Source organism: Theropithecus gelada, chromosome 16 (assembly GCF_003255815.1).
Source record: "Theropithecus gelada isolate Dixy chromosome 16, Tgel_1.0, whole genome shotgun sequence".
NCBI lineage: Eukaryota > Metazoa > Chordata > Mammalia > Primates > Cercopithecidae > Theropithecus > Theropithecus gelada.
This window is the reverse complement of record NC_037684.1, coordinates 33,864,107-33,877,256: the sequence shown is the minus strand read 5'-3', so window position 1 is coordinate 33,877,256 and position 13,150 is coordinate 33,864,107. Positions and strand designations below refer to the sequence as shown.

General features: G+C 42.5%; 1 protein-coding gene across 1 annotated transcript in view; it reads left to right on the top strand.

Moving 5' to 3' along the window:
• Nucleotides 1–748: 748 nt before the first annotated feature.
• LOC112608961 (leucine-rich repeat-containing protein 37A3-like) overlaps nucleotides 749–13,150 on the top strand; it is a 30,351-nt gene continuing 17,949 nt past the window's right edge. The window contains exons 1-7 of the mRNA XM_025361153.1: nucleotides 749–1,588; nucleotides 1,961–2,470; nucleotides 2,828–3,321; nucleotides 5,039–5,110; nucleotides 7,911–7,982; nucleotides 10,477–10,548; nucleotides 11,181–11,261. Coding sequence (XP_025216938.1) covers nucleotides 749–1,588; nucleotides 1,961–2,470; nucleotides 2,828–3,321; nucleotides 5,039–5,110; nucleotides 7,911–7,982; nucleotides 10,477–10,548; nucleotides 11,181–11,261 — 2,141 coding nt within the window. The remainder of the gene's footprint in view (nucleotides 1,589–1,960; nucleotides 2,471–2,827; nucleotides 3,322–5,038; nucleotides 5,111–7,910; nucleotides 7,983–10,476; nucleotides 10,549–11,180; nucleotides 11,262–13,150) is intronic.

Here is a 13,150-nt window from a genome sequence, read left to right as displayed (position 1 = left end):
AAAGTTTAGCGAAAATGGCAACATTTTGGAATAAATGACTGTAATGTGCGTCGTGCCTGCCACCCGAACTGGCGCCCATTTTGCAGCTCAGTTGCTCTCCCTGAAAGGAAGAGTATGCTCGGATTTCACCTTGGAGGAGGAAGAGTTCAGGCTGCCACAACTGGACTAGCACTTCTGAAGATCCTGAAGTGAGGTCCCCTGACTTATTTGGGAAGTTCTGCCGCGCCCCCACCCCACCACAACAGGCTGCCGGAGTCCTGGGACCACCCGGGTCTGCGGCCCAAATCCTTCCTCCCTAAGGGGAGGGGAGGGATGTTCCGGCTGGGCGGGGTGGGAGGCGGGGCTTAGGAGGGATTGTGACCTAAGTTTGCTCTGGTGACATGGAGCAGATCTAGACTGGAGCCTAAAAAAGGTGACATAAATAAAGGTGTCATAAAGACGGGGCGGGGCGCACACTTATCAGAGGCGTGATGGTCTCAGGGCTGCCAGAATGACTCCCGCTCAGTGCGTGGCGCCAGCGCCTGTCATGTCCCTGCTACCTCTCTGGGGCCCACGGCTCCTCCTCACGTGGCAACTCCTGTGGCTACTAGTCCGGGAGGCTCAGCCTCTGGAGTGGGTCAAACACCAGCTCCAGCTGACCTCTAACACCCTGGGACCTACTGAACGTTGGTCTTCCGGCTTGTCCGATCTCCCACGGGAGACTCCCTATACGCTTACTCCCCAAATTCTGCAAGATGAATATTCAAATATGGATATACTGTATCCCAGCAGCCTGCCTCCAGAACTCCAGGTGAACTCAGATAAGCCTTCAGGGATCCCTGAGGAATTCCAGCAAGAGCCCAAAACTCAAAATCCAGAGACCCTGGAAGACATCCAGTCCTCTTCACTCCAGGAAGAAGCTCCAGGGCAGCTTCCACAGCTCCCTGAGGAGGTAGAACCTTCTTCAACCCAGCAGGAGGCCCCAGCTCTGCTTCCAGAGTCCTCTATGGAGAGTCTAGCTCAAACTGAACCAAATCATGAGGTGACAGTTCATCCTCCAGGTGAGGATCAAGCTCATTATAACTTGCCCAACATTACAGTTAAACCTGCAGATGTGGAGGTTACCATAACTTCAGAGCCTACCGATGAGACAGAATCTTTCCAAGCCCAGCAGGAGGCCCCGATTCAGTTTCCTGAGGAGGTGGAACCTTCTGCAACCCAACAGGAGGCCCCAAGTGAGCCTCCAGGTCCTCCTATAGAGGCTGAACTTTCCCCCAGTGAGCAGGAGCAGCCAGCTCAGCCTTCTGAGCCTTCTGGGGAGGTTGAATCTTCTCAGACCCAGCAGGAGACCCCAGCTCAGCCTCCAGAAGAGACAGAACCTTCAGCAATCCAGGAAGAGGCCCCAACTGAGCTTCCAGGTCCTCCTATAGAGGCTGAACTTTCCCCCAGTGAGCAGGATCAGCCAGCTCAGCCTTCTGAGTCTTCTGGGGAGGTTGAATCTTCTCCAGCCCTGCAGGAGACCCCAGCTCAGCCTCCAGAACATCATGAAGTCACAGTTTCACCTCCTGGTCACCATCAGACTCAGCATTCAGATTTGCCCAGTGTCTCTGTTAAGCCTCCAGATGTGCAGCTCACCATAGCAACAGAGCCTAGTGTAGAGGTGGGAACTTCTCCAATCCCCCAGGAGGCTACAGCTCAGCTTTCAGGGCCAGGTAATGATGTAGAACCTCCCACCATCCAGCACGGGGGCCCACCTCTGCCTCCAGAGTCACTGGAAGAGGCTGGACCTTCAGCAATTCAACAGGAGACTTCAGTTCAATCTCCGGAACCTGTTAATAATGAGAACCCCTCTCCAACCCAGCAGGAGGCTGCAGCTGAGCATCCACAGACCGCGGAGGAGGGTGAGTCTTCTCTAACCCAGCAGGAGGCCCCAGCTCAGACTCCAGAGCTCCCTAATGAAGTTGTAGCTCAACCTCCAGAGCATTCAAACCTGACTCAAGCCACAGTTCAACCTTTGGACCTGGGGCTTACCATCACTCCAGAATCCGTGACAGAGGTTGAACTTTCTCCAACCATGCAGGAGACCCCAACTCAGCCTCCTAAGAAAGTTGTATCCCAACTTCCAGTACATCAAGAGATAACAATTCCAACACCAGGTCAGGATGAAGCTCAGCATCCAATGTCACCCAGCGTTACAGTTCAACCTTTGGACCTGGGACTTACCATCGCTCCAGAACCCACTACGGAGGCTGAACATTCTACACCCCTGAAGAAGACTATAGCTCCTCCAAAACATCCTAAGGTGACACTTCCACATCCAGACCAGGTTCAGACTCAGTATTTACACCTGACTCAAGCCACAGTTCAACCTTTGGATCTGGGGTTTATCATCACTCCAGAATCCACAACAGAGGTTGAACTTTCTACTGTCCTGATGACTACAGCTCCTCCTCCAGAACACCCTGAGGTGACACTTCCACCTTCAGACCAGGTTCAGACTCAGCATTCACACCTGACTCAAGCCACGATTCAACCTTTGAACCTAGGGCTTACCATCACTCCAGAATCCACAACAGAGGTTGAACTTTCTCCAACCATGCAGGAGACCCCAACTCAGCCTCCTAAGAAAGTTGTACCCCAACTTCTAGTACATCAAGAGGTAACAATTCCAACACCAGGTCAGCATGAAGCTCAGCATCCAATGTCACCCAGCGTTACAGTTCAACCTTTGGACCTGGGACTTACCAGCACTCCAGAACCCACTGCGGAGGTTGAACTTTCTACAGCCCTGATGACTACAGCTCCTCCTCCAGAACACCCTGAGGTGACACTTCTACCTTCAGACAAGGGTCAGGCTCAGCATTCACACCTGACTCAAGTCACAGTTCAACCTCTGGCCCTGGAGCTTACTATAACTACAGAACCTACTACAGAGGTTAAACCATCTCCAACCATAGAGGAGACCTCAACTCAGCCTCCAGACCCGGGGCTTGCCGTAACTCCAGAGCCCACTACAGAGACTGGACATTCTACAGCCCTGGAGAAGACTACAGCTTCTCATCGAGACCAGGTTCAGACTCTGCATCAAAGCCTGACTGAAGTCACAGGTCCACATACTGAACTAGAACCCACTCGGGATTCATTGGTACAGTCTGAAAGTCACGCCCAAAATAAGGCTTTAACTGCATCAGAGGAACAGAAGGCCTCCACAAGCACCAACATATGTGAGCTCTGTACCTGCGGAGATGAGACACTGTCATGTGTTAATCTCAGCCCAAAGCAGAGGCTCCGCCAAGTGCCTGTGCCAGAGCCCAACACCTACAATGGCACCTTCACCATCTTGTAAGAATCACCTTTCCCCAATTGTCCTCTGTGTCCTGCCTGATGTGGCAGCCTTTTCCTGGAGGCCTTCCTGGGCTTTCTTTATCTCCCCAAGCCATCCTGACAACTGACTTTCTGCTTTCACCTTTGCTTGTCAATTCTCCCTTCTCATTCTCCTTTAATGTTAGACCCATTCTCCAGTCTTTTACTTTTACTCCAGTCTTTTGCTCCTACTCGTTTTCTTATCCATTTTTATTTAGCCCCATCACATCATTGCTTAACCGCCGCTCTCCTCCCATTTTTGCTTCACCCTCTTTACAGCACCCTGTCCCCCTCCCGATCTCAGTGATGAGGCTCTAAGTGGTTAAGAGTTGATTCTGGAGCCAGGCTACCTGGGGTTGAACCCAGGTCTGTTTATTAGGTTGGTGACCCAGAGCAAGTTATTCTGCTCTGTGACTCAGTTTCCTCACCTTTCAACTGGGGGTTATGCTAGTTCGCATTTCATAGGATTGTTGTGAAATGTAGGTGAGTGAATATATGAAACACTTCATCAGTGCCTAGCATATGTAGGAGTGTTGGCTGTTAACATGATTACTCAGTCCTTTAGTTATGTCCACAACTCATCGCTGTCCCTGGCTTTCTATATGTAGCACTCGTTTTGTGTCAAACCCAGGGCCAAATATGCTACTGTCTCCAGAACATGAAAATGATAGGAGGGAAGAAATAGAATAGGCATAAAAAGGGAGGTATATATAATTAATCACTAAAAGAAAATGCATACTATCGGTACTAGAATTTACCAGAATCTGTGATCCTTGAGGCGCGGAGATCAAGGAAAGCGATATGGATAAGCTAAAATTTTACTTGGGTCTTAAAGACTAGCTATAATTTGTTAAATAGAAAAAAAATGGGAGTACAGTCTAGGCAAAGGCATTGCTACAGGTATGGTTGGAATTTAGTAGACCAATCTGGCTGCAAAGAATTAGGTGAGGGAACAGTGAAGATATGATTATGTAAAACCTTGACTATCAGCTATAGGAGTCTGAAAGTTACACAGTGAGGTATGGAAAGCCATTGAAAGTTTCCAAGCAAGAGAGATTAAATGATCAAAACATTTTTTTGCTTTATGTTCAAGTGTAGACATGCAAAGGATTATTTTAGAATCCATATGTAATGTGTCCAGAAGGAAAAGCTTAATTCAGGGAGACAGAATAGAAAAGTCTTGCAAAACGTAGGAGTAAAGTGTGAAGGGTCCAAATCAGGTCGGTTGTAATAAGAGTGGAAAGAAAAAGCCTAGGATGTTTCAACAGAGGGCAAAGCTTTGGTGCTACCTGGCATAGGGTTTCTTTCTACTTATTTATTGATAGTGATAAGCTTTTGCCCATTTTTTCTGTTGAATTATTTACCAATTTTGTGTTGATTTGTAGGAGTTTGTTTAGGCACATAAGTGCTTTTGGATAAAATACTTACATTCAAAGTAATTAACTGGCACTGTCTGTCCAAGAGATGTGATAGATAGGAAGTTAAGCTTCCAGGAGATGCCTCATCATTTGTGCCAGTGGCCCCGCATTGTTTCTTGATGAATTGTGAAAACTGGGAAGCTGATAGCTCTGGAAATGAGAAAGCAGGTGTTATTTTCTGTAACTGAATATCCCCGACAAGGTTGCCACGATTCTTTTACTTATCCTGTTCATTCTTTTCCTACCTATTCAAGGATATAAACTGTGTTTCTTCACAGAAATTTCCAAGGAAACTATATTTCTCACATTGATGGAAATGTATGGAAAGCATACAGTTGGACCGAGAAACTGTGAGTATATATTATCTCTGAATATGACAGAAAACTAACTGCATTGTAAGATCCTTCTCGGTCCAGAATTTTGAGGTCAATACCTCTGAAAAAAGATATTTCCCCTCCATTCCCCAAATCAGCCTCTGTTGATTGCAATCCTATGGTTATTTTAAAATTAAATTTGGTAGGCTCTCTTTAAGAGGCAACTTAAATTTATTTATCATACAAATAATACATGGTTATATTCTCTTTTTTCCTCTTTTTTTTTTTTCAGAGTCAGGATATTACTTTGTCCCCCAGGCTGGAGTGCAGTGGCACAATTACATCTCATTGCAGCCTTCACCTCCCAGCCTCAAGCGATCCTCCCACCTCAGCCTCCCAAGTAGCTGGGACCACAGGTGCATGCCACCACACCCACCCAATTTTGTATTTTTTGTAGAGACAGGGTCTTCCTATGCTGCTTAGGCTGGTCTTGAACTCCTGAGCTCAAGTTCTCCTCTCACCTTGGCCTCCTAACATCCTCATATTACAGGCATGAGCCACTACCCCCAGCCCGATTCTATTTTTAATGTATAAAAATGCAATAACAGGTATAACAAAAACCCTCCTTGTGCCCTACTCCCTCATCCCTGAGGTAATGCTACTCTGCATTTAGTGTACATCCTTCCAGACTTTTTCCCATTTGCCTACATACATATTTACATAAAGCAAAATAGATTTGCTGTGTGATTTTAAAAATCTTTTTTCTTTACATAAATGGTAACATCTTGCAATTTGATTCTTTCACTTCATGATATGCCTTAGATTTCTTTCCTTCCCAGTACTCAGATGGTCACCCCATTCATTTAAACTCCTGAATCATCCATAGTCTGGATGCATCGTAGTTTATTTAATAATTCCCCCATTGATGAATGTTTAGATTATGCTTAGTTTTCTTGTTACATGCATTGCTGCAGTGAAATCCCTGTACATGCTTCTTTGTGAACATGGGCAAGTATTCCTGTAGCATAGATATCTAGAAATGGAATTGTTGAAGTGAAGACTATGTAGATATAAAATTTTAATTGCCCTCAAAAATGTTGTGCCAACTTACTCTAAGTTGGAAAATACCCAGCAGTGAAAAGGTGTGGGGAGATGACATCATTCATTTCCCCACACCTTTTCACCGCTCGGTATTCTCCAACTTTTTGTTGATGTTATGGATGAATAAAAGGGATTCCACCTAAATTTGAATTTTTCTGATTACTCATGAATTTAATTAAATATCATTATATGTTTATGGAACATTTGTGTTTCTTCTCTGAGTTTTCTATCCTTTGTTCTTTTTCCTGTTGAATTGTTTTATCCTTTTCTTACTGATTTGTAGAAGGAATTGATTTAGACACAAATGATTTTGGAAAAAATGCTTACGTTCGAAGTAACTGGCATTTTTCACAACAGTTTGTGTGTCACATTACCAGTTCAACTTATATAGACAAGCCATACGTGAGTTCTAAATTAAAAATAAAACACATGCTAGATGCGGTGGCTCATGCCTGTAATCCCAGCACCTTGGGAGGTCTAGGCAGGTGGATCACCTGAGGTCAGGAGTTTGAGACCAGCCTGGCCAACATGGTGAAACCCCGTCTCTACTAAAAATGCAAAAATTAGGCAGGTGTGGTGGTGGGTGCCTGTAATCCCAGCTACTTGGGAAGCTGAGGCAGGAGAATTGCTTTATTTATTTTTTGAGACCTAATTTTGTTCTTGTCGCCCAGGCTGGAGTGCAATGGTACGATCTTGGCTTACTGCAACCTCCACCACCTCCACCTCCTGGGTTCAAGCGATTCTCCTGCCTCAGCCTCCCGGGTAGCTGGAATTACAGGTGCCCGCCACCATGCCCAGCTAATTTTTATATTTTTAGTAGAGACAGCGTTTCACCATGTTGACCAGGCTGGTCTTGAACTCATGACCTCAGGTGATTCACCTGCCTTGGCTCCCCAAAGTGCTGGGATTACAGGTATGAGCCACCATGCCAGGCCAGAGCTACATTTTAAAAGCAAGACAATTATTACAAAAGTCAGGATAGTTGTTACCTAATTTGGGTTAGAGAGAGGGATTTGATTGGAAAGGGGCACACTGGGGCTTCTGGGATGCTAGCAATGTTCTTTTGTAACAATATGGGTATCTCCTTTTTAATTATTAAACTGAATATTTGGCCAGGTGAGGTGGCTCATGTCTGCAATCACAACACTTTGGGAGGCAGAGACAGGAGGATCACTTGAGCCAGGAGTTTGACACCGGTCTGGGTACAGAGTGAGACCCTGTCTCAGAAATTAAATTAAATAAAATACAAAGAACATTGATGTCCTGTACACTGTATGCACATTGTAGTTCTCACATTTTTTTTGATGGGGGTAAAAGGTTGAATGGCTTCACTTGCAGCCCTGACATGGTTCCATGTGGGGCTTTCATTAGGTTTGGGAAAAGAGGAGAAAATGGAAGTTCTGCTGATCTTGGTGCCACCCAGAGGTGGATTCTAACAGGGACTTTGGGATCTAGAGAGGAGGCAGTTTGGTGGGAAGAGTGGGTAGGGGTGTGCTTGTGTGTGTGTGCGCTTTCCTGTGTGTGCCTGTGTGTGTGTGTGTGTGTGTGTGTGTAGTGGTGGACAGAGATGGACACAACAAGGAAAATGTAAGAAAATATTTGAATGAAAGCAGAGCAGATACCACCGTCTTGAAATGACCATGACCCAGCTTTCCCTCACATGCAGGACATAGTCCTGTGCGGCAAATAGTTGTACTTAGGATTTTATTCTAGAAATAACTTTTTCATTTTCCAGAATTCTGAATGAAAATTATTTGACTGAATTACATAAGGATTCATTTGAAGGCCTGCTATCCCTCCAGTATTTGTAAGTTAGTTAATCACATTTATGAGTTTTTAGTCGTATTATCTGTAAAATGAATAAGGGGTTCAAATTAGATAATCTCTAAGATTTCTTCCAGCAATAAAATTCTGCAATTCTGTAGGTTTGTATAGGGTCTCAGCCCATCTCTAGCATTAGCTATGTCCTATGCATTTTCAGTTTTTAAATTATATAGACAAAATGCAGACAGAAAAAAGTTTCACATGGTAAGAAGATCTGAGCAGTGACTGACACTCATATGAACCTTGTTTTATAAGGGTTCACACACCATCTTCTTCTATTCAGTCTACAACCAATAGATCAAATCTAATCTATGGTCTATTTTTAAATAGCCCATTAAGTTAAGAATGGTTTCTGCATTTTTAAAGGACTATGAAAGTAAAAGAAAAGAAAGAGAAATATGTGAGACAGATCATATGTGGCCCACAAAGCCTAAAATATTTACTGTCTGACTTTCACAAAAAAAGATTTGAAAAAGTTGGTTTAGTAGGATGAAAGGAATTAAAGTTAACTTCAGATTGTTGCCTAAAGGAGAAGAAAATATAGACCACCTACATTCATTTGAACATCATTAATCCAGAAATTTTTGGTAATTTAATATGAATTAAAATAACAGTAAATATTAAAAATCAGCTGAATTGTATAAATAATAGATCAAGAATATTAAGCTACCAATAGAATAGACTGGTATTAAGGGTTTCATTTCAGGAATTGTTATATGAAAACAGATGTTTAAAATGATGGTTAAGTGGTAGAGCTAGAAATGTTTACACTAAGAAGCATACCAGAAATGCCCCTAACTCTTCACCAATTACAAAATAACTGTCTCCCCAGCCCTGTTACCAAGAAAGGGATACCTGCATAGTATTTCTGTCTGTTTAGAGACAAGAAGATACTATGTTCATTGCTATGGAAGCTTGATTCTTATCCTTTGTCCATAGAGGTGTGTATGTCGTTAATCCTTATTAAGCTCATTATTGATGCTGTTTTGCAAACAGATTCTTTCAAATGTAGAGGAATTAAGGCAAGTGGATATAAAGACCCTCAAGTGGATGCCAAAGTGCTACGTGGCCGTGAAGTAATAAAACTACATTTCCTTTAAAATAGTCATTTTCCTTCTACTCCCCCAGTTATTCATTTATTTAACAAATATTTGAATTTGCTTTATTTCCATGTGTCAGTTTTAAACATGGTGGGCAATGCAGATGAGCAAAACCTAGTCCATGCTTGCAAGGAGTTTATGCTCAGAATAAATGGTATAAAAAAATAACTACATTAAAAAGAAGAAATGGATGTGGGCATGAGGAGGGATACATTGTTTCTGGAGCATAGAAAAGGGGAAAATGCCTTCAATCTGGACCCAGGAAGATGTTACTAGAACAATGCCATTTGAATAGGACTTTGAAGGGCCATTGTGTAACATCGGACAGACATCTTAGGGACAGTATTCTAAACTTGCAAAAGGAAAATGGGAGAAGGGCAAATCACAGGAAAGTGTTCGAGGAATGCCATGAGTACCTGTAGAGTACAAGGAGGGAGAGTAGGAAATTGGAACCAGATCTTCTAGGGCTTTGAATGCCAAGCTGAGGAACCATCATGGGGAACTGTGTTACCACAGCAGTGCTGTAGATAGATCTGCATCACAATCACTGAGAGGGCACATTAGAACTCAGTTCCGGACTCCGCGCTCGTGGTTACTGATTCAGTTGGTCTAGAGTGGGACTAAGAATTTGCATCTTCAATAATTTCCCAGGAGATGCTGGTCTTTGCAAACCACTTGTGGAGAGTTTATCTGATGACTGTGTGCAGGATAGTTTAGGAAGGGAGAGACTAGAGATGGAGACATCAACCAGACAGCGTTACACCATCCAGGTAAAGAGGGAGGGACAAGCCCCATCACTGTATAACTGAAGAAATTGCTTTCATGAAATATTAAAGCAATATAAAACCAAAAATGAGTTTCTATTAATATAATAGAAATTGATTCTATGAATATGATTTGAATTAGTTCAAAGTTATGTGTTAGTTAAAGGGGTAACTTCCTTTCAAATGATGTGAAAGGATGTCTTTTATTTCTTCTGATATTGAACTGGCTTAGGAAAACAGAGCTAAACTAGGAAGGTGTATAAATGTGAGACTATTTTTTTTAGTATTAGAAACTGTATGTAAAAACTTTGAGCTCATAATCTAGGATTTGATGAGACGACAAAAGGGCATCTAATCAAGTCTACTGCTCTCAGGAAAAATTCATTCCAAAGTCTATTAACATGTATATTCTATTTATGAAAACCATGAAGGTGAGACTCTAGGAGAGATATGGGCAGGGTTAGGGGCTCTGGAAAGTTCAAACACAAGTCGAGACATTTAGAGTTGAGATGAAAAATGTGTATTCAATATTATTCTAAACTCTTGCTATTGTTCATACTAATCTACATCTAATAACTAATCAAGGCAATATTTTTCTTTTACTTTTTCCTAGAGATTTATCCTGCAATAAAATACAGTCTATTGAAAGACATACATTTGAACCACTACCATTTTTGCAGTTTATGTAAGTTACAAATATAACTTTATTACATTTGGAATTTTTATAAAACTTAATTATAAACCTCTTTGAAATACGATTAAAATTTTACCAGTAGGAAGCTACTAAAATTATATAGCAAATCCTTTTTGTCTCTAGCAAAGATTAGTGTGAGAATTACAAAGATCATAGTGAATCATGAGAAAGCAGTGGTCCTCAACTGGTGTGATTTTGTACTCAGGTGACATTTGGTAATGTCTGGATACAGTTTTGGTTGACAAAATGTGGGTGTGCTCCTGGCATCTAGTGGGCAGAGGCCAGGGATGCTGCTAGACATCCTCCAAGGTACAAGACAAATGCCCACAGCAAACAGTTATAGAGTCCAAAATGTCGATGGTACTGAAGTTGTGAAATCCTGTTCTAGAGAAATAAAGATCACTTATCACAGGTATTTACTGAGCATTCACTGTTTTGTAGCTAATGCACCACATGTGCAATGTTAAAGTATAAATCATAAGCCAGAATCTTCCACAGTGAGATTTCCTTAGTGCATAGAGAAAGGATTAGGGTTATGTTCCATCCTATATAAATTAGAATCACAGCAAATGATAAATGTTCTGAAATTTTTTTTTTCTTTTGGCTTGTGTCTTTTTTTGTAGAAATCTTGGTTGCAATTTACTCACAGAACTGAGCTTTGGAACATTTCAGGCCTGGCATGGAATGCAGTTTTTACACAAGTTGTAAGTGAAATAGAAGATGAATACATGTAAACAACTATTTATGTATAAAAATACATACAATTATTGGTTAGCTGGGTACAATTCCATTATGAACTCTGAAAAGGATGTCTTAAGATCCATTCATTTTTCTCAAATGGGGAAACTAAGGTACAAAGAGGCCAAGAGACGTACATAGCTTATATATGACTTGCTCTGCTTGTGCTAGTTCTGACCTTTGGCATGGGCAAGAAAAGGCATCAAACAAGTGACCCTCAAATCAGCCTTGTTGCTGGGTAGGGTGGCTCAGGCCTGTAATCCCAGCACTTTGGGAGCCACATGTTCTCACTTATAAGTAGGAGCTATACATTGAGTACATATGGACAAAGAAAGGAACAACAGGTACCGGGGAGGTATTGCTCCTATGGCAGGTGGGAGGAGGGTGAGAATCAAAAAGCTACCTATTGTGTACTATGCTTATTACCTGGGTGACAAAATAATCTGCACACCAGACCCCTGTGACATGCAATTTACCTGTATTAGAAACCTGCACATGTACCCCTAAACCTAAAATAAAAGTTATAAAAAATAAATGAAGGCTGGGCGTGGTGGTGGCTCATGCCTGCAATCCCAGCACTTTGGAGACCAAGGTTGGTGGATCACCTGAGGTCAGGAGTTTGAGACCAGCCTGACCAACGTGGTGAAACCCCGTCTCTACTAAAAATACAAAAATTAGCCGGGCATGGTGGCAGGTGCCTGTAATCCCAGCTGCTCAGGGGGCTGAGGCAGGAGAATCGCTTGAACCCGGGAGGCGGAGGTTGCAGTGAGCTGAGGTCATGCCATTGCACTCAAGCCTGGTGATAGAGCGAGACTCTGACAGAGATGGAGTTTTACCACGTTGGTCAGGATGGTCTGGAACTCCTGACCTCAGATGATCCGCCCGCCTTGGCCTCCCAAAGTGCTGGGATTACAGGCATGAGCCACTATGCCTGGCCAATAAATGGAAATGTTGACTCAAAAGAAGGAAGGGAGGGAGGGAAATGAAGAAAGAAAGAGAAAGAAAGAAAAGAAAAATGTAAAAACCCGTAAAGTTAAAGTAAACCCTTTTTCTTCCTACAGATTAAGCACATGAGTTCAGATTACAGCTTTGCTTCTTTTTTCTTTCTTTCTTTCTTTCTTTTCTTTTTCTTTTTTTTTTTTTTTTTTTTTTTGGCGGGGGGGATGGAGTTTTGTTCTTATTGCCCAGGCTGGAGTGCAATGGCACGATCTTGGCTCACCGCAACCTCCTCCTCCCAGGTTCAAGCGATTCCCCTGCCTCAGCCTCCTAGTAGCAGGGATTACAGGCATGCGCCACCACACCTGGCTAATTTTGTATGTTTAGTAAAGATGGGGTTTCTCTATGTTGGTCAGGCTGGTCTTGAACTCCCGACCTCAGGTGATCTGCCTGCCTCAGCCTCCTACAGTGCTAGGATTACAGGCGTGAGCCACCGCACCGGCAGTTTAGCTTCTTAATAGCTTGGTGACCTAGGACAAGTTGTGTAACCTCAGTTTCCTCATTTATAAAATAGGGCAATAATATCTAGCACATAAGGTTGTTGTGAGGATTAAATGTGAAATACCGATCACAAACACCTAGCAGCCCAATAGATACTCACTGTAATCATTATTATTTTTATAATTTCTGCAATAGTGATGATTCTTGGGTTAATGTAAAGGCTGATTTTCTTTTATTTCTTCCTGTTTCTTTTCTTTTTCTTGTTCACTTAAAAGAATTAAAAAGAAAATAGATTGCAGCATTTTGGAATAAAAAATCCCATCGAAATGAATGTATTCATTTTATTGACATATAAACAAAATGTCATTTGTTTATTCAATAAACTTTTTTTTTTTTTTTTTTGAGACAGTTTTGCTCT